Here is a 20,395-nt window from a genome sequence, read left to right as displayed (position 1 = left end):
TACTCCTCATCACCCTCGAGTACTAGAAGAATTTGGGAGTCTTCTCCCACCTCTTCCTCGGGAATAGAACCCCTTAGTTTCACCCCTAACTTCCCCTGTCCGGCCACCTGCTGTCTTTACCCCTAAGGTGTCATCTCTACTTCTGCTTTAGGTGCGAAAGCAGAACGGATGGACAGAGGAGTAAGAGGGGTAGCGAGTGGGGCAGACCCTCGAGTCCTCCGGGGGAGCAGGTGCCTTTAAGGACAGGGGCGGGGCGAGCCCTCCGGGGCGTGTCCTTGGGACGGGACTGTGTAAGGGGCGGGGCCGGACCGGGGGAGCCCGGGACCAAACCCGGATCCGGCCCCGGACGCTGGGACGAGCGGGGCCGGGAAGGCCGCGAGGCCCGGTGGGGTCCAGGTTCGGAGGTTACGGTCCACGGCCCCGCCTAAGGTAAGAGGAGCCTGTCCGCCCCCTGGGACGCCGCGGGAAGACCCCGCACCCGAAGTTGAACTTACATCCGTCGGGATTGGGAAACGGAGCACATTGAGGTTCTCGGCGTCTCGCAGCTAGAAAGCGCAGCCGCAAATGTGGTCGCAGTCCCAGTTTTCTGCCCCTGCCCCTTCCCATCAGGTCCGCAGAACTTGCGAGCGTCTGAGCTCCGGGCACTGGACAGGCGCACGGGAGACGCTCCTTGTGAATGAGTACAAGAAATCGGCGGCCCATAGAAAGGAGAAGCCTGCTGACCCTCAAGTTGGGGACACTAGAGCCGCGAGCATTTATTGAACCCTTATTGTGTGCTCCGGCGGGCCGGTATTTGTCTCCATTTTACCGAGGCATCAGAGGCTCAGAGAGGTGAAGTCACCTCCCTAAGGCCGCACAGCTCATAAGCGACTAAGACTGAAGTGGAAACCTGGAGCCTCTGATTCCATGTTAGCACTTCCAAGTCGGTGACAAGTGAAGTTCAGGGGAACACCAGAAAAGGGAAGAGTCAACAGGTGAGGAAAGAGCGCTGGGACAAGGCACCTCTCCCCTCTCCTCTCCCCTTTACTTCCTTGGGGCCTCCTCCCCATCCTGCCTCAGCCAGGACATTGAGACACGCCTGTGCAAAGGATTGCAAAAAAAAACCAAAAGAAAAAACAACCAACGTTGTTTTCTGGACTGTGTTTTTCTTGATGGCAAGAGTAAAACATGCTCATCTAAACATGTGGAAGAGCCAAAAAAAGGCAATTAATGTGCCAAGGATCCCCGCCCCCCCCAGTTTAATTTCTTTGGAATAAAAATGAAGTCGGTTTTCACCCGATGTTGAGGGAAAAGGCCGAGTCCTGCCGGAATCTGCTAACGGGCTGTGTGACTTTGAGCAATTCACTTCCCTCTGGGCCTCCATTTCCCGGTCAGAGGCACTGTGGGCTTTGTGACCTCCTTACTCTGTGACCTCAGGCAGGCAGGTTAAGGAACTCCTTGGAGCCCAGCTCCCTCCTCTAAAAGGGGTGAGACAATAAGCTCTCCAAAGTTGTTCTGAGAACTAGATAAGGGAAGCAAAGCCCAGGAGCTGAGAGTGAGGAAGGAACCTAGCTCTGTGGCCCAGTTTGCTCATCTGTAAAATGGAAGTAATAGTAGTGCCCACTCCTGACAAGTTGTGGGCATTATGTGCTTGGCTCAATGTAAGACATAGAACAACAGTGTGCTTAGTAGTCTCAAACTGGTGGCCCAGAGGCCAAATCCACTCCCAGGAGTGTGTTTTTCTGTTGTTCTGAGGATTTGCCCAGGCCCCACCACTGGCCACTTCCTGTGTTTATCTCATCCACCCAGCCCCTGGAGGCAAGAATCTCTGAATTCCCAATCTCAGGATAGTCCCTTCCAGCTTCCAGCTTCTCATTCAGGCTAGGGAGGAGGGTCCTAGGTTTCCATGGAGATATCGCTGGGGACACAGGAAGAAGGGCATATCTAATCTGTTTGCCGAATGTGGGGGGCTGGGTCCCTCCAGTAACCTCCATCCAGAATAGGGGTTTCTACATTGGTTTTCCTTTGGTGGGGGCAGGAGAATGGGCAATTTCTCAGTTGAAAAAGTTATCAGGCTCCTCCTGCTGGGTCCTGGGGTGTTCAGTGACACTGTCCCTCTTTCTCTCCCACACCCTGCAGGTTGCTGGAGCTGCCAGCCATTAGGAATTGAAACACTGCAGAAGAGGAAGCAGAGTGTGAAGGCCAGGCCCCGTTGGGGCTGGGGGCTGATGGCCGGCAGACAGCTGAATCTGCACTGGGTGCTGCGTTTACTCTGTGTGCTGCTGATGGTGAGGACAGTGTCCGGGGCCAGCGGCCCATCTACAGGGACGCACACCAGCCCCGAGTTTCCAGCCTCAGGTGTGAACCAGACCCCTGTGGCAGATGTGAGTATCCTGGCAGGAAGCTGGCATCTGGTGGGGGTATATTCATCCAATCAACGAAGAGCTATTGGCCATCTGCTATGTGCCAGGCACTGAGCTGACCCCTGGGATATACCAGGCAACAACAGAGATGAAAATCCCTCTCCTCACGAAGCTAACAGTCTCCTGGGAAGACAGTTAAAGAAGTAAACATGTCAAATGCAGGTGGTAAGATGCTAAATATCCTGCAAATAATAGGGTCAGGTGATATTGGGGAGGGCATATTTCCAACTGTTTCGGATTGGGTTGTCACAGATGGCTTCTATGAAGAAGTTACCTTTGAGTCAAGCCCTGAATGGAGAAAAGAAGCCACTTATACAGATATCTGGGGGAAGAGCATTCCAGGAAGAAGAGAATAACAGGTGCAAAGACCCTGAGGCAAACTGAGTATGTTTCTATAGCAGTGAGGATGCCAGAATGGCTGGAATAGGGTGAGTGAGGGGGACAGTATTGAGAAGAGGATGGAGAGATAGTGGTGGCCAGATTACAAAAGACCTTATAGGCTGAAGCTAGGAGGTGAGATTTGTTTTACAATAGTGGGGAGCCAATGGAGGGTTTAAGCAGAAGGATGTCAAAATCAGATTTATTTCTTCAAGGGATCTCTCTGGCTTCTCTGGGAGAATGGAATTAGAGGGATAAGAGTCAATAAGAAAAGGCAAATATTCCAATTGAAAAAACTGGCAGTTGAGACAAGGAATACAAATGGCCACTAACACAGGAAAAGAGCACTTAACTTCCTTCACAAGTCATCCAGGAATTGCAATTGAATAAGGATGTTCCTACCAAATTGGCCTGAATAAGACTGCAGTAGCTAGTGTTGGTTCAAGTGCAGACGCACGCTCATTTCCCGTTGCTGGTGGGAGTGGACATAAGTAGAGCTTTGGAGAGGGCATTTTGGCAAAATGCATCGATGTTTAAGATGCTTATCCCTCTGCAACAGACACGGTCAGGACTCTGCCCAGATCCTTGGGACCCTACCGTTTTGGTGGGTTTCTGTTGACTTCTAGTTGCCAGCATCGTTTTCCAGAACCCCCCGTAAGCATGGTAGGTGGAAAAGCTGGGAAACTAGCACCCCTCCTCCCCAGCAGTCTTCTCTGATAACTGACAGGAGTTGGAGTATAAATACCCAGCTCCTTCTCCACTGGGAAATCTCAACCTAGCCTTCTTCCCTTTTCCACTTCCCATGTTGCTGCTCGTATTCCATATACTTCCCAAGTATACAAGTTATGTGTACAGGCAGGCCTCGGAGCTATTGCGGGTTTGGTTCCGGAGCACTGCAATAAAGCAAGTCCCACGCATCCTTAGGTTTCTTACTGCACGGAAAAGTTCTGTTTACACTATCCTGTACTGCATAATGATGATGAAAAAGTGAAATAGGTTGATGTTACAGGAAAAGAAAAGAGCGTCGTTGGCTTCACATAGGAAAGAATTCAAATGTGAGCCGATAATAGACTTTAAAATAAGTTTATTTAGCAGTTAGAAACAAATGCCCCCGCCCCCCATAGACAGAGTGGTGGTCTCTAATTGCTGGTGGAAGAGAGACTCCCTCCATGCCCCGGGCTAGGGTTTATCTGTGTTTTCTGCTTCCACGGAACATTCACTGGTATGGGGAGCAAGGACAACAGGAGAACAATGGTAAGTTTAACTTCAGTAAGATGCAAGAAAAATAGGGGCAGGCTGGTTTTTAGCTCCTGTAAAGCACAACCTGTGTTTCACTTGCCTTGGGCTTAACTACAGGATGGTCCACATGGTCTGTCACTGATCACCGTCTGCCTGAGTTTTGTGTCTTGGAGCATTTAGGCAGCAGGCTTGGAAGCCAACCCCTGAATGCCTTCTTCTGCAAAAAATAGTCCTCATGCCCCTTTCCCATATTAGCGAGAATTACCAACATGTGCCGCAGACACACTAATGGAGCAAATGCTATTGGAAAAATAGCGCCGGTAGACTCACTTGACAGACGGTTGCCACAGACCAACCTTCCATCTGTAAAAAACGTGATATCTGTGAAGTGCCGTAAAATGAGGTATGCCTGTCAGTCCTAGGTCTCTGAGAAAGCTAGAGTAGGATATGCTCTGACTCAGTACTTTCACTTCTAGAATGCTCTCTGACAAGATATACTCCGAGAGCCATGTGCAAGGAAGTTCACTGTCGGTATTACTGGAAAATTAGAAACATCCAAACTCCCGCCTGTAAGGGTCGGCCTCAACTTGATTGTGGAGGGACCTCTGGGGAGAAGTGGGACGATGGAGAGCAGGGGTCGAAAGGGGGAATTGAGAAATCGTTATCTGTTGTTTGTTGTTTATTTTTTTAAAGCAAACATGTATTCATTAATTGCTTGTTAATTTCAAACACGAGTTTTTTTTTTTGTTTTTTTTAAATTGATGTGGGTAGTTGGCATCTGAAGGGTTTAGAGGCCAGGCTGAAGGAGGTCATCTCTGGCTGCTTAGATGGGTCCAATCACCCTTGGGGTGTCGACGCCTTACACCCCCCTCGCTCCCCTCCTGCAGTGTCGTGACGTGCGCAGCCTGAATGCCTCTGACCGATGTGAGTTCATCCGGACCAACCCTGACTGCCATAGCGAGGGGGGCTACGTGGACTACCTGGAAGGCATCTTCTGCCACTTCCCCCCCCACCTCCTCCCTCTCGTCATCACCTTCTATGTGAGGTCCCACCCCACTCGCAGCTGGTGGGCGGGGCTGGGGGCACCTGCCGGATTTAACGCTCCTTTCCCCTCTGCCCCCACTCCCCCAGGCTTTCTGGCTGCTTTACCTGTTTCTGATTCTGGGAGTCACGGCGGGCAAGTTGTGAGTTTGACCTTGGGCTCAGGTCCAGCTGATAGATGGGAACATGGAGTCTGGGAGGTTGACATTTGGGCGATCCCAGGTTTGGGGGAAGGGTGGGAGCAGGGGACCACCCACTGGGGAGTCTTCACCTTTTGCTTTTTTTTTTCACAGTTTCTGCCCTAACTTGTCAGCCATTTCCACCATGCTCAAACTTTCCCACAATGTGGCAGTATCCTTTTGCTCAGGTTCTGCTCCCTGGAGGGAAGGAGGGTCGTTAGGGGGGTGGCTGGCAGTCAGGGCGGCAGCTTATGGCCCGGGAAAGGCCTGGGCAGGCTGGGGCCTTTGCAGGGACACCCCTTGACACACTCCCCCATGGCGTCACCTTCCTGGCGTTTGGGAACGGCGCACCCGACATCTTCAGTGCCCTGGTGGCTTTCTCGGACCCACACACAGCCAGCCTGGCCTTTGGGGCACTGTTTGGTACGAGCGAGCAGCCCTGGCTGGGGGGTGTGGGGCAGAGGAGGGGGTGCAGGGTGGCTTGAGCTTGGTGTCCTCTCCTCCAGGTGCGGGCGTGCTGGTCACCACGGTGGTGGCCGGGGGCATTGCCATCCTGCGCCCCTTCACGGCCGCCTCCAGGCCCTTCCTCAGGGACATCATCTTCTACATGGTGGCCGTGTTCCTGACCTTCACCGCACTCTACCTCGGCAGGGTCACGCTGGCATGGGCCCTGGGTGAGCAGCCACAGGTCCAGGGCGGGGTCATCCCAGGTCTGGTGGGGTGGGAGGCACAGCAGGACAGGAGAGGGTGTTAGCGGGGCACGGACACAGGGCTTCTTTGGTTCCAAATGATGGAAAGCCTACTCAAGGCAGCTCGAGCGAAAACGGGAACACATGGTTCAGCTGACCAAAGGGGACAGGCAGAGCCAGGGGCAAGGCTCAGAATTTTCACAATTTCAAATTTTACTAAACGGTAGAGCCAGGATGCTGCTTGGCCGTCAGGGCCCCAGCAGCATACACGTTCCAGTCAGACGATTCAAGTGACATGGATGAAGGGACAGTGTGCAGAGGATTAAGGAAACCAACAAGGGTTACTGAGCTGTGCAGACACCCAGGGACCAGCAACAGTGAGAGCCATTCCCCCCTTGCCTGGCCCCCATGCCTGAAGGGGCAGAGAATGGAGTAGCTGGAACCTAGCAAGGGCTGGAGTCCTGGAGCTGGTGCCACCCAGCATGAGCGACACTCACAGAGGGTCATAGGCCCTGCCCGAGATGGGGCCCCACAGCAGGGAGGGAGCAGGGAAGAAATACCCCAGCCGCTCTCCCTCCCGCTGCCTCCTGATTTGCTGCCGAGCTTCCCACTGGCTGAACCCAGTGCAGCCAGAGCTCAGGGCTGCAGTCTGCTGGGCTCAGCCTCCCAGGACACAGAGCAGGACACGGACCCTTAGCACCCGTATGGGGTCCTGGGGGCCACTCCCTGCATCAGGCATTATCTCCTGATTTCTGGATTGTTAGGGTGTGGGGTTGGAGGGAAGACGGGCCAAGGAAAGCAGGGGAGTAGGCTCTGGGCAATGGCCATTTACCTACTGGTACTGGGCTGGGTGGACGCTGAGAGCCACCACTAACATGTCCCAGCCATAGAGCGGGCAGCCCTTGTTCTCTGGACCCTGATGCCACTTGGTGACAACCTGCACCCTTGTCTGCAGGTTACCTAGGCTTGTACGTGTTCTATGTGTTCACGGTGGTTCTCTGTACCTGGATCTACCAATGGCAGCGGGGCAGAAGCCTGGTCTACTCCATGCCTGGTACTCCAGGTAAGAGTCGGAATTGAGCCGGCAAGACAGGACCCGTGGAGGCCGGCGTCCTCTGCACCCTTCACTGCTGCCCTACGTCTCGGGAGGCCTTGGCCGTAGCCCGTCTCCTCTTCATGCTTTTTCTACTCATTCTACCAGGCTCCCACCTCCGTGCTTTTGCCTGTGCTAACGAAGCCTCCTCATCGCTTGCTTTGTCCAAGTTTACTAGCTACATCATTACAATTGAAAATGTTTTGTGAGTTAGACTTTCTCACTCTGTAAGAATTCCTGGGCGTGCACAGTGATCGCTGAGAAACCCAAAATACAGAGGGTCTGGCCACTGGACCCTGAAAGCTGCCCTGTCCCAGGGGGACCTGCCCTAGAATGAGGGTGGGGAAAGTGTGGGCTCCCTGGCTGGCTCACGTGACACGCTCCTGTCTCCTACAGAGATGCCCTCAGATTCCGAGGACGATCGGGTGTCCTCCACTACCAACAGCTATGACTACAGTGAGTCTAGGGCCCTGTGCCCAGCTGGGGCGGGGGGACCAGGGCAGGGCTGAGGGTGGAGAGGTGGGGAGATGGGGCCACCCAGGCCCCAGGAATGAGGCCACTAACCAGCCTCTCCTCTCACTGCAGTTTGGCTGAGCTGTGGGCCGGGTGTGTCTGCCGCCTGCCAGGCACTGGGGTTTTCCTTCTTCCCAAGGGTTGGGAGGGCTGGTGCAAGGGGAAAGCGTTTCCTGGAGGCTGAGCCAGCCACAGACCTTGTCCCTCCCCACCTTGTACACCCAGGGGAAGAGTGCCAGCCGCTGCTGTTCTACCAGGAGACCACAGCTCAGATCCTAGTGCGGGCACTCAACCCCCTGGATTACAGGAAGTGGAGGTACAAGCCGGCATACTGGAGGGTCCTCAAGGTGTTCAAGGTAGGAGGGGGGACCTGGAACTGGGCTCCCAGCTTCATGACGGTGGCCACTCAATCTTGTCTAGCTCAATGAGGGGGACGGGGGCCCGCTGAGACCCTCTCAGAATTAGATAAGCTGGGACTTGATGGGGACACTGAGTGATTGAGTGTGGCTGATGGCCTGACCTGGGGCTCTGCCCCCCATGGGAGAAGGAGAGCATCTGTGCAGAGACAGAGAGAGAGGAGGAAGAGGGGACCCCTCCTAACTGGGTGAGGGTGGGGAACTGGGGCTGGGGTCAGGGAGTGGGTCAAGGTGAGTTCCAGTGAGAACAAGATTGAGTTTTTCTGTTGCTTGCCTGGGCTGAATGTCCTCTGAGTTCTGAAGATGAGCAGGGCTCCCCAGGCTGGTGTACAAGGCATAGCTACAGCTACCTTCCACCCTCCAGAACAAAAAGTCGGGGTACCACCTCACAGCCCTCTCTGCTCCTGGAGATAACCTGGAAACCTCCATCATGTGAAAATAATGAACTATCTTTGAACCCCACGGTGGCTCTGGCTGCGTCATGACCTTGGGCAAGTGACTTCACCTCTGTGAGCCTCAGTTTCCCCCTCTATAAAATGGGGATAATGATGGTGCCTTTCTTCTGGAGTAGTTGTAGCAGTAAGTTATCGCTGCAACAATGCTGCGTAACAAATGACCCTCAAACTCTCATTGATTTATGATGACAATATTTTTTTTCTCATTCAAGGGCTTATGGGCCCTCTGGGGTGTGGTTGGTGTTCAGGTCTGACCCACGTCTCCCTCTGGGCCTGTGGATACTTGGGACGGTGCTGTTTTCTTGGCAGAAGAGACCAAGGCAAACTTCACGAGCACATTGTTTTTCAAACTTTTATTTATTTTAAATGTGTTTTTCCATGACCCATCAGCTCTAAATCAAGTAGTTGTTTCAGTCTAGTTGTGGAGTGCACAGCTCACAGTGGCCCATGCGGGGATCGAACCGGCAACCTTGTTGTTAAGAGCACTGCTCTCCAACCAAGTGAGCTAACCGGCTGCCCCCACAAGCACATTTTAAGCCTCTGTTCACATCACAGTCACCAACAGCCCATTGGCCAAAGGAAGTGACATGGCCAAGTTCAACATCAGTGGGACAGGGAAACACATTCTGCAACATTTGTAGTCACTTGACAAAATGTGTGGGTATTTAATTCTGTTAAGAATTACAAACAGTATCCAACCTACCTCCGTGGTTGTAACAATTTAATAAACTACTATGTGAGTTTATTAAAAAAAGCCTATACTAGGCTGAGTATGGTGCCTAGCAGATAGTAAGCACTCTGTAAATGTTATTACTAATTTAGTTATTGGCTAAAAATACAAGGTGTGGAGTCAGTCAGAGCTGGCCCTGAATCCCAGCTTCATATCCCCATCTGTGTGGCTTTGGAGACGTTCCTTAACCTTTCTGAGCCTCAGCTTCCTCTGGAAGGTGGGAAAATAATAGTTCCCATGCACGGAGTTGTAGTTGTGTCAGGATTAGTGAAAGAGGTGCTGTGGTTGGCTAAAAAACGCCCCCCAAAGGTGTCCCCATCCTGATTCCCAGACCTGATGGGGAAAAAGAGACTTTGCAGATGTGATTAAGGATCTTGAGACGGGATCTTGAGCCCAGTCTGGGGTGACTCGGGGCCACGAGCCAAGGAATGCAGGTGGCGCCTAGAAGCTGGAAAAGGCCAGGAAACAGTCTCCCTGAGAGCCTCCAGAAGGAGTGCGGCCCTGACGACACCTTGAGTTTAGGACTTTTGTCCTCCAGAGCCTGAAGGGAATAAATGTGGTGTTTGAAGGCACTTAGCACGTGACGACAGTGTGTTACAGCAGCACTAGGAGCCTGCCACAGGCATGTAGCCCAGGCACACAGTTGGTGCTTCAGCAACAGCCACGTTCTTAAGAAACTGAGCTCGGGGCTGAGTTCCCTGGCGACACCCTTCCGTCTTTGGACACTTGACAGCTGCCCGTGGAGTTCCTGCTGCTCCTCACGGTCCCCCTCGTGGACCCTGACCAGGAAGATAGAAACTGGAAACGGCCCCTCAACTGCCTGCACCTGGTGATAAGCCCGTTGGTCTTGGTCCTGACGCTGCAGTCGGGAGCCTGTGAGTATCCCCTCCCCCAGGCCAGCCCACCTTCCTCCTCCCCACATTCTAGAGTTTTCTTCTCAACCACACCAGGGGGCTCCAGGCCATGGGCAAAATCCTGGACGTACAGCAGGCACTTAATATGTGCTCGCGCCATCGGGGACGCCAGCCTCCTGCGGTCAGTTGGTCCAATCCTATGGGCTCCAGACGGAGGCTGCAAACTGGTGGCCCTTGGACAGATTCCAGCCCTCTCTGGCTTGTTTGCCTGCGTTAAAAAAATTGGAGATGTCATCTCAGAATCCAAGTTTGGGCTTCTAAGGACCTGGGCCACATTCCTGAAGGCAAAATTGCTGGAGCTGAGAGGGGCACCCCCACCCCCGGTGGGGGTACCTGCTGCCTGATTCATCACAGGCCCCTCCATCGCCTACTAGGTGACGTGGGTGAATGACTTCCGTTGTTTGTGTGAGCTGGCTGGTCCCCACTGGCATTTGAGTTTTCTCTGTGTGCTCTGGGCTGTCCTTTTCTTTTCTGACCGGCTCTGGGTAAAGAACTGCCAGTCTTGTCAGGCATGTTCTAACTCCTACCACTCAGGTTCTTCCTGTTGTCTAACTTTAGTATCTCATGCTTTCCATTTCTGTCTCTGTCAGCTGGGCTCCTGGGCACCTGGAGGTGGAGGTAGGGCTCTGATGGCAAACGCATGGCCAGATGTGGTGTTATTTGCTCTAAGTGTCAGGATGAACCAGCTGTCAAAGTCCCTGTGAATTTCTCTCCTGATTCATAGGGGGACACAGGCACCCAGGAAGGAGAGTTGGAGGCAGGTGATGGAGTATTTCAGGGCCCAGTGTGACCCTGGAAACTGAGAAGGGTGCCCCTTATGGGTACCAGCTGCCTGGTTGGTCACAGCTGTCCCTTGTCTGTTGAGCTGGGAAGCCCTGCCTCTCCCACCCAAAGACTTACTTTCACAATCATTGTGGCTTCTTAAAAGAGTAGTTCCCAAACCGTCATTCACGAACCATCTCTTGATTTTTCTCCTATTCTATCCTATAATACATATTTTTTAAATCAGCTTTTTTTTTTTAATTTAAATTTGTTGCAAAGGAAACTATAACACCTGCGTCCATAGGAAACTGGCATCATTTTTCATAAATTCAAGGTAACAGCAAAAATAAACACAATAAAAGTAAAGCATCTGAGCCAGGAGCCTTTGTTAAATAAGGCATTTAGCAGGTGTTCAAGCTGCCGCAGACCCATTAGCGCCAAATAGAGACTTTCTCCTTATCACAGGGAGAGAATTAAAGAAGTACCGCCTTCCCTGAGATGGCATCCTGTGGTACTTAGTGTCTTGTCCCCGTACCCCAACACCATCGAGGGGTAGCAGGTCTACACTAGGGAAAGACTGGTTCAGGCGAAAGCATTTGTGACCCCCTTCTGGGCTGAGCACTAGATAGCGAGAACCCCCAAACTCAGCTCCCTTCCTGAGGGGGTACCATGATTCAAGGGGTGTCAGCTGGCAGAGCCTCCCAATCTCACTGCCATCCTTCAGCCTCCTAGAACCATCTTTCTAAAGTGCCACTTTTCACGTGTTATGGTCACCCCTCGTTCAAAGACCTTCGATGGCTCCCCAGTGTCTCTTGGGAAAAAGTCCCTGTCCCCCAGCTATCCTTTGAGCCAGCTGCCTTCCCCAGCCCTCTTTCTGCTATTGCTGGCATGAACCTGCTCAATTCCTTCCCACCCAACGCTTCCCTTTTCCCACGGAGCTCTTGCCTGCCCCTCGCCCTGCCCCACAAAGCAGCTCATCTCTGCGCTCCAAGAAGCCCTCCCGACCAACCCTGCTCCAGTCACCTCCTAAAATTCCTCTAGCACAGGCTTGGCAAATACAGAGAAAGGGCCTCTCACCCAGGCATCAGGTACTAAAACCAACACTACTGGTGAAAGTCATATTCATTCAAAATTACACGCCTCCCTCCCGCCGGAAATCACCCATAATGTATTGTGGACATGATTTTGTGTATTCAGCACCCTCACATAAATCTTATGGCCAATGACGTTTGAGAGCCAATGAGCCAGACTAAAGAAAGAACAAAAGGAAAGCCTTGTTGCACGTGTCTGGGCTGTCAAACCACCCATGGCCTTTAAGACCAGTGCAGAGTGTTCTGCTGCCTGCAGGGTTTCTTCCCGTTAGTGTTTCAATGTGAAGCCTTATAGTGCATTGGTTTGTAGAATGGATTTTTCAAGAGATCGGTTGCTGGGCTCCAGAATCAGTAGGGAAGGTTGGGTTTGTTGTAGTTCATCTTGTGGAGTGATGCCCGTCCATTAGTAATGTCTGGCTGGAGGGTGCCGCCTTGAAGCTCAGTTGGACAGAAGCATCATGATTGATAAGCGATGTCTGCCATGAGCGTGGCAAATGATAACTTTGGTGAGTAGTCTTAGCTATTATCCCCATCCATCCCAGTTCCACAACAAAAAGCTGGAGAGAGTCTTGTTTTTTCACGCCTGTCTTTTCTTTCCTGTGTGACTCGTGTGAGGACGGGCTGTGTCTTTAATTTCTCTGTCCCCCTGAAGTGCCTAGGACAGGGCTGGGTACGTAGGAGATATCTGTCTTATATCCAAACAGGTGAGTGCAAGTGGGTTGTATTTGTGGGCCTCTGCCCTAGGCCCCCTCAGTCATTCTTGGGGTGGAGGGGTTGCAAGAGGAGGTGCTGAGTTGAAGCTGTGGAGAGTACCAGCTCTCTTTCTTGTCCCTCTGCAGATGGCGTCTATGACATAGGTGGCCTCTTTCCCGTCTGGGGTGTGGTGGTGATTGTGGGCACAGCCTTGGCTGCCGTGACGTTTTTTGCCACATCTAACAGCGAGCCCCCCAGGCTTCACTGGGTAAGAACCCTGGGGTCTCCAAGCTGGGACAGGGGACACTTAGGTCTCCGAGGCAGGTGTCCTCACCATGCCTCGGGGGCAGTTAGGCCAGTAATCACCTTCCACAATGACAGGTCTTTAAAGCCACTTTGAGGGGTTTTATACCTGTTCAAGTTCCTTTTTCCTTTTTTTTCTTTTTCTTTTTTTTTTGGTAATAGCTTTATTTTATTGAGATGTAATTCACATACCATAAAATTCACCCATTTAAAGTATACGGTTCAGTGATTTTTAGTACAGTTGAACCTTGAACTTCTAAGTGGAACTGCTCAGTTCAAAACCATATTGTTCACGGGTCAACTGTATATTTACAGAGTTGTACAACCATCATCACGTGCGTTTTAGAGCACTCTCATCACCCGCAAGAGAAACCCCATGTCCAACAGGCACATCCCACCCCCTTCTTCTTCCAGTCCCTGGCCGCTGCCAATCTGCTTTCTGTCTCAATAGATTTGTCAGTTCTGGGCATTTCACATAAATGGAATCATGTAATATGTGGTCTTTTGCGACTGGCTTCTTTCACTTAGTAGCAAAATGTTTTTAAAACTTAGCCACGTTGCGGCATGTGTTAGTAAGTAGTTCCTTTACATGGCTGAGTAACATTTCATTGTGTGGCTATCATACCTTTTGTGTATCCATTGAAATGTTCTCTTGGGTGTATTACTAAGAGTAGGACTGCTGGGTCAAATGGTAACGGTATGCTGACCTCATGGAAGATCTTCCAGACTCTTTTCCACTCTATTCACCAGAAAGCACCTGGCTTCCGAACGATTGCATTCCAGTGATGGAATTGTTTGGTTTTGGTGAGTGTCTTTTTCCGTTCTCTCCACTCAACAGCACTCTAAGGAATTTTTTTTTCTTTTTCTTTTGAAAATATTTTTATTAAAATATAGCTAACATACAATATTGCATTAGTTTCAGGTGTACACCATAGTTATTCAACATTTACATTGACTATATTCCCTATGCTGTACATTACATGAATTTTTAAGGCAGTTTGTCCAGAGACTTTTTCTTCAAAAGTTTACCAGAAATTTTAATTTTTGTTACTATTTATTGATTTCAAAATTTTAGATTTTATTTTTGGAAACTGAATGGATGTACCAACCCAAAGGGGGTCGAATTTTCAGCAAATTGATCATTTAAAGAAATGGTTTTCAGCCAGTGTCTCTTACTAGTTTTTGAAGTCCCGACACATGGATACTCCAGCATGGATGTACCTTGGAAACAATGTACTAAGGGAATACATGGTCACAAAAGACCACATATTGTATAAATAAATGAGGCCATTTATATGACATGTCTAAAGTAGGCAAATTCATACAGACCGGAAGTAGAGTAGTGGTTCCCAGGGGCTGGGGTGAAGGTTGAAGGGATGGGAAACAGGTATGGAGTTTCTTTTTGGGGTGATAGGTTCACAGACTGGAAATCTGATGAAAACTATGATGAACCCCCTTCTTGACAAAATAGTAATCCTGAGCTGCCATTCTCCTGAGCACTTACTGCATGGCAGGCTCTCATTGCTTTGCGTCTGTTAACTCATTTTATGGTCATGACAACCTCATGAGGTAGGTACTGTTACCATCCCATTTTCCAGATGAGGAATCGAGGTCATGTCCCTGTTGGGGGCTGGCCTTGGTCCTATCAGCACACTGTTTCCCCCCACCTCGCCCCCAGCTCTTTGCTTTCCTGGGCTTCCTGACCAGTGCCCTGTGGATCAATGCAGCTGCTACAGAGGTGGTGAACATCTTGCGGTCCCTGGGCGTGGTCTTCCAGCTGAGCAACACTGTGCTGGGGCTCACGCTGCTGGCCTGGGGAAACAGCATCGGAGGTGAGTCAGGGCCGGGTGGGGTGCTGGCCTGAGCACAGCTGCCAGAATTATGTGTAGTAGAAGCCCAGCCTATTTCCCACTCTCTGATGCACGGACACTCAGTGGCTCCCCAGAGTTTAGGCAAAACATTGGAGCCCACTGCAGCCCACCATGGGTGTGTGGCATGTGTAGGCATTCACACATACATACATCATCCTTCTTTAGCTACAGCTGCCAAGTACGGTTGGCCAGGTTGTTCACTGCACAAGAGCATCCAAAATCTAGCTGTGGGGGGGCAAAATCTAGCTCTCCTTTCACTCACCTTTTTGGGTACTTTTTTCTAATTTGCATGGAGGTGTGTGCTAGCAGCAGACAGGACTTGGGGGAAAATTTGGTGGTGGCATGTCACACCCACAAAATTGTCCCTGCTGCAAAAGAGTAGGGTAAAAGGAATTAAAGAGGCATGTGTCTTATGGGATGCTGTGGCCTCTCTCCCATAGCACCCAGACCCAGGGGGCATTCATCCATGTTTGTTGACTGAATGACTGTGGGTAAGAATGAAGGAGGGCCGGGGAAGCCACTCACCACTTAAGACCTCTCATTTCCATGCAGATGTCTTCTCTGATTTCACGTTGGCCCGCCAGGGCTACCCGCGGATGGCGTTCTCAGCCTGTTTTGGTGGTATCATCTTCAGTATCCTTCATGGGGCCGCCTGAGCCTCAGTGCTGGTGGCACAGGCTCTGAGAGCCATGGGTGTGTTCCATGCACACCCTGGGGATTGGCTCTCCCTTCCACAGCTGGGGCAGGTGACTTGGCTGCTGGAGCCTCCGCTCCCTCAGCTATAAAATGGGGCTATTGATACAACTGACCTCGGAAAGGTAGTTGTAAGGATTGAATGAAGTGACAGAAATGCTTGGCCCCTGCTAAGTGCTCAGTGGCTGGCAGATATTGTTACGGTGATGGCATTACCAGCAGATGCCGCCACACTGAGCCATGTGCCCTGTGGAAGACCCTCTCCTTCTTGCTTATAGATATCATAGTCTATCACTTCTCGGCCTTTTGGCTAAGATCAAATGTAGATATCATAGTCTATAGATGTCCAGGGTTGGCAAACCTTTTCTCAAAGGGCCAGAAATTAAATATTTTAGACTTTGTGGGCCATACATGTCTTTTGCAGCTACTCAACTCTGCCATTAGTGTGAAAAAAAGCCATAGGACGTAAATGAACGGACGTCCCTCTGTTCCAATAAAACTTTATTCATAAAAGTGTGCAGGGGACAGGATTGGCCAGCAGGCTGTCATTTGCCAGCCCTTGGTTTATATAGAAAAGACAGGGCCAGGCAGGTGGGGCTGTGAAAAGGAAAGGGCTTGGAGACCAGACAGTCTTGGCGTCCAGTTCCTAGCGCCGCCACGTGCCGCCTCTCCCTGCATAGCACACGACCTAGTCAGCGATCTCCTCTGTCAATGAAAAGAGGTTGGGGTGAAGACTGGTAATGAGGTAAAGCTCCCGGATAGTTCCCAGCACATGGCACAGATTCAACAAGTGGTAGATATTGTTGGTTGGGAAATAAAGTGGTATTATTTAAAAGCACTTAAAGTGCAGCCCTCCCCAAGCTCCACAATGAAGCGGCCGGTGGGTGAGCTGCAGGGCGGGCAGCTGGCACAACACAGTCAGAATTGGCCGGGACCATGTGGTGTGCCTGCCATTCGTAACTCCCAGTGGCCCTTTTGTATCCACTGCGACCTGCCCCTGGCTTTTGGGCTCTCCTGACCTCTCAGGTTGGGGTGGGAAGGAGGGAACTAGGCCTGGAGCTGTGTCTCCTGTACCACCCCTAGAGGTGGCCTTGACCCACGCTCTATGACCAGTCCGCCAACGGACCATGGGCGGTCACTTCACCTCACCTAGCCTCAGTTTCTCCATCTACTGAGTGCTTACCAGGTACCGAGTATTTCTGTCACCTCATTTGATCCGTCGAGTGCAAAACATACACTGGACACTCACCTTCTTAGAGGTGCTAAAACTGGATAGGGTCTTCTTGGGTAGGGTCGTTTTTTGGGGGGGTGTAGATTATAAAGAAAGCCCACGGGCCATGTGGTCGGGGTCACGGGATGGTTGTTGCAGAGGACTTCCTGAGCCAGGCTGCAGATATCCTGGTGGGCGTGGGACTGGGCTGCCTGCTGCAGCTCTCCAGGGGCCACGTGGAGGTGAAGGTGAGTAGCCACATGCTTCTGCAAGGGACCTCCTTGTAATGCTCTCCCTCTCCTCTTCCGGTCCTCTGGACGGGAGACCATTCACATCTGAGCACTATACTTCCTGGGAGAGGACGTCTCTGCATTTGTGACAAGTCTGACTTGTAGAACAGCTTTCAAATATTTTGCATGTAGGGTTGAAAAATGTATTCCTTACAAATTCACAGACTAACAAAAATGTAGCTTTGGTGGAAGGGGCAGGAAGACCCTGAATTCGGGTGTAGGTCCCATCAGTTAAGTCTCTTGTGGATTTTAAGTGAATTAGGACATCTCTGAGTCTCAGTTTCCTCACCCGTGAAATGGGGGTGATAACAGCTCCCCACCCCCCACCCCCACCCAGCTTCCTGGATAAGCATGTATGCGGCCAGGCTGAACACCTTATCCCAACTGCCCAGAGTACGGGCTAAAAGGAGAGAGAGGACGATGACACCGTCTGTTGAAGACAGCCCCAGAGTGGTCGGGAGAAGGTTCTGGAACACAGTGAGGGATAGAGGGTGCCTGAGCATTTCTGGGGGGAGAGGGGAGTGCATGAGACCTCCTGGTCCAGGCATTCCAGGGGGTAGGGGCTGGAAATCTGCATTTTTAGAGAAGCTCTCTGGGGACTTATGAAAGTGGGACACTTTTCTAACAAGGTGGGCAGCTTAGACACCTCAAGGGGCCAGCAGGCAGGTAACCGAAATGTGTGGGGATTCAGGAAGGCCTCGTGTGGCCAGATAGTCCAGATTTTCTGGAGAAGAAGAAATCAAGATTCCCAGGTAAACATTTTCTATTTTAAAATATTGCACAGGGCAAAGAACAGCCCCTGCAAGGCAGAGTGACCCAAGGCAGCAGGCGTGAGTCCCATCCCAGCGTCTCTATTGTGAAGGATTTGAATTCAGAGACCAAACAAGGGAAAGATTAGGACCGGGAGGGGATGGGGCCGAGGGGATGTTTTTAAGGCTCTGCACTGAATGCGGGTGGGGGAGTACTTGGAATGTTCCCCCCAAGCTGAAAGGTGTTGTTCTTGAGGAACAAAGTCCCCCCCCTCTTTCTCCCAGAGGCATCTAGGTCTTGAATAGACTCTGTGGCTGCCTTGTAATTAGCTGTCAGCAGGGATGTCTTTCCCAGTGGCCACGCCCAGCAGCAAATAGGTACTTACTCCTGCTTGGAAAGTTTGCTTTCTAAAAGATAAACACCCTCCGCAAATTTTGTTTATACTGTTCATGGGTTTAATAGGTTCCTTTCATTATCGATTCTCAGGCAGCTCCAGATAATGAGGCTTTAGGGTTGGCCCCCTGAGGGGCCTATTTCTTTTCTCTTGTTCCTTGTAGTGTGTGTGTGTGTGTGCCTGCATCTGACCACCTTTGTGTTGCATTTAGAAAATGCTCTTGCCGATAATTCAGTAAGACATTAGGCACCATGGAAGGTCATCCAAGAAGGACATCCACAGAGTACTGCTGGGTGCCAAACACAGGCCGCTCTTCAACAGTCACCTGTTGGATGATCCCATTTCTATTTTCCGATTTGATGTAGTCTATATGCATGTGTCCTCGCACAGACGCGTGTATGTATGTCACTGTATGGGGAGGCAGGATGGGGTATTGCGTAAGCGCAGGGACTTCCATGTGGGCTCTGTCACTTAGTAATTACTCAGTTCCTCATCTGTGGATTGGTGATAATAGGAAGAGGAGAGGTTACGGTGTGTAAAACACCTAGCGTCGTACCTACTGTGAAATCCTTGATATATGTTAGAGAGACGCTGTATCTGGAAGAGAAGTGGGGTGGGGGCAGTTTCACTTCCTTCTACTCTTCTGTATTGCTAGAGAATTTTTCAACAACTTCATGATAAATATATAGATATAGATACATATTTCCTATCTATATAAATATATACAGGAAACATTATTATACATATGTATTATATATATTTCCTAAGGCTGCCATAGCTACTTACCACAAACTAGGTGACTTAGAACATTGAACTTCAAGACGGGGTATGCCATCCAGCAGGGCAGGCCCTGGGCTCTGCGTGCAAAGTCCCTCACTGGCCCCTAGCGAGGGGCCCTCACACATCCATTTGGCTGTTGGCTGCAGTGACCCCCGCCTTGTCCCCTGCAGCTGGAGCCAGACGGACTGTTGGTGTGGGTCTTGGCCGGCGCCCTGGGCCTCAGCCTCGTCTGTTCCCTGGTCTCGGTCCCACTGCAGTGCTTCCAGCTGAACAAAGTATATGGCTTCTGCCTGCTCCTCTTCTACGCGAATTTCCTCGTGGTGGCCCTGCTCACGGAATTTGGGGTGATTCACTTGAAGAGTATGTGAGTGATTCCGAGTGTCCAGGTCCACCTGCTGGTCGGGAGGTGTCACTGCAGGCAGGGAGACGGAAGATGGAAGCCGGACGGACCTTCTGCAGAGCCTGCAGTGAATGGGGTGTGGGCCCTGCGGAGCTGTTCTCTCTACTGCAGGTTCCCAGGTGCCGCTGCGTTCAGGGAGAAGCACTAAGCCTCGTGTCTGGGACTTTGGAGACTGGGCTTCACTGTGGGTGGGCAGCTCCAAGCAGGAGGTAAAACACTTCCTTGAATCGCCTCCAGAAGCTCACGAAGGTTGGGGTTTGGGGTGAAGAGGATGACTGGGTGCCTTCCAGGCTGGTGCTGGAAGACCTGCAAAATGTTCAGGGCCCGAGGCAACTACAGAGGCCCACGCCCTGGCCCCTCCCCCTCTGTGTGCCCTGCTGCCTTCCTGCATCTTCTCCTCAGGACTCAAACAGATGCCAAAGCGGGGTTTAGGGAGTCAGGGCGACTGGGACCCCGTGGATAGAACACCTTGTGTGCGTGCCGTGGGCCTCAGGCCAATGTGGGCTGACTTCTAGAGCTGCACCGTCCAACAGAAACGGCACGTGGGACACAGACCTAATTTTAAATTTTTCAGTCACATTAAAGAAAGCCAAAAGAAACAGGTGAAATTAATGGTAATATATTTTATGGAACGCGATGGCACCACTTGTGGCAGCCACATTGGATGGCACAGCTCTAGACCGTTATCTCTGCGACTGCCTGCTGGCTCTTGGCTAACTGTGGCCTGAACCTTGGGTTTCCCTAGCTGCAAACTAGGAGTCAGTCTGTGCCCTGTGCCTACCTCAGGGGAGCCGTGGACTGGGGTTCCAATGCCTACAAGCTCTGGGGAGGACGAGCAGTGCCCCCCACCCCTCAGGACCTTCCTGCTGCCAGTAACCTTGTCTCTTCAGTAAAAGTTTGCCCGCTTGCCTTATGCTGACAGTAAAGGGATTCAGCCGTCTTTTTACCAATGAAACGTTATTAAATATTTCAAATATACAGAAAAAGGACATACAGCTAGTTCTTACCAGATCTGCCTTACCTGGGCCAGGTGACGGGGGCTTGGTCCCATGGCTGAAGGCTCTTGGGCCTGAAATATCTGGGCTTCGTGGCACATCTAGGGGTGGAGC

General features: G+C 51.3%; 1 protein-coding gene across 1 annotated transcript; it reads left to right on the top strand.

The window, feature by feature from the left end:
* Window positions 1–329: 329 nt before the first annotated feature.
* Window positions 330–20,267, top strand: SLC8B1 (solute carrier family 8 member B1). The gene is made up of 16 exons (XM_081036541.1): window positions 330–429; window positions 2,119–2,363; window positions 4,907–5,059; window positions 5,151–5,203; window positions 5,354–5,411; window positions 5,557–5,662; window positions 5,746–5,913; window positions 6,884–6,991; window positions 7,418–7,477; window positions 7,760–7,890; window positions 9,869–10,010; window positions 12,742–12,863; window positions 14,577–14,730; window positions 15,322–15,402; window positions 16,856–16,920; window positions 19,057–20,267. Exons 2-16 carry the CDS (start codon window positions 2,208–2,210, stop codon window positions 19,252–19,254), a joined length of 1,755 nt encoding a protein of 584 aa, XP_080892667.1. The 5' UTR covers window positions 330–429; window positions 2,119–2,207; the 3' UTR covers window positions 19,255–20,267.
* Window positions 20,268–20,395: the final 128 nt, after the last annotated feature.

Source organism: Rhinolophus hipposideros, assembly GCF_964194185.1.
Source record: "Rhinolophus hipposideros genome assembly, chromosome: 24".
Lineage (NCBI taxonomy): Eukaryota > Metazoa > Chordata > Mammalia > Chiroptera > Rhinolophidae > Rhinolophus > Rhinolophus hipposideros.
Note: the sequence above shows the minus strand (reverse complement) of the source record. Positions and strands in the feature narration are given on the sequence as shown.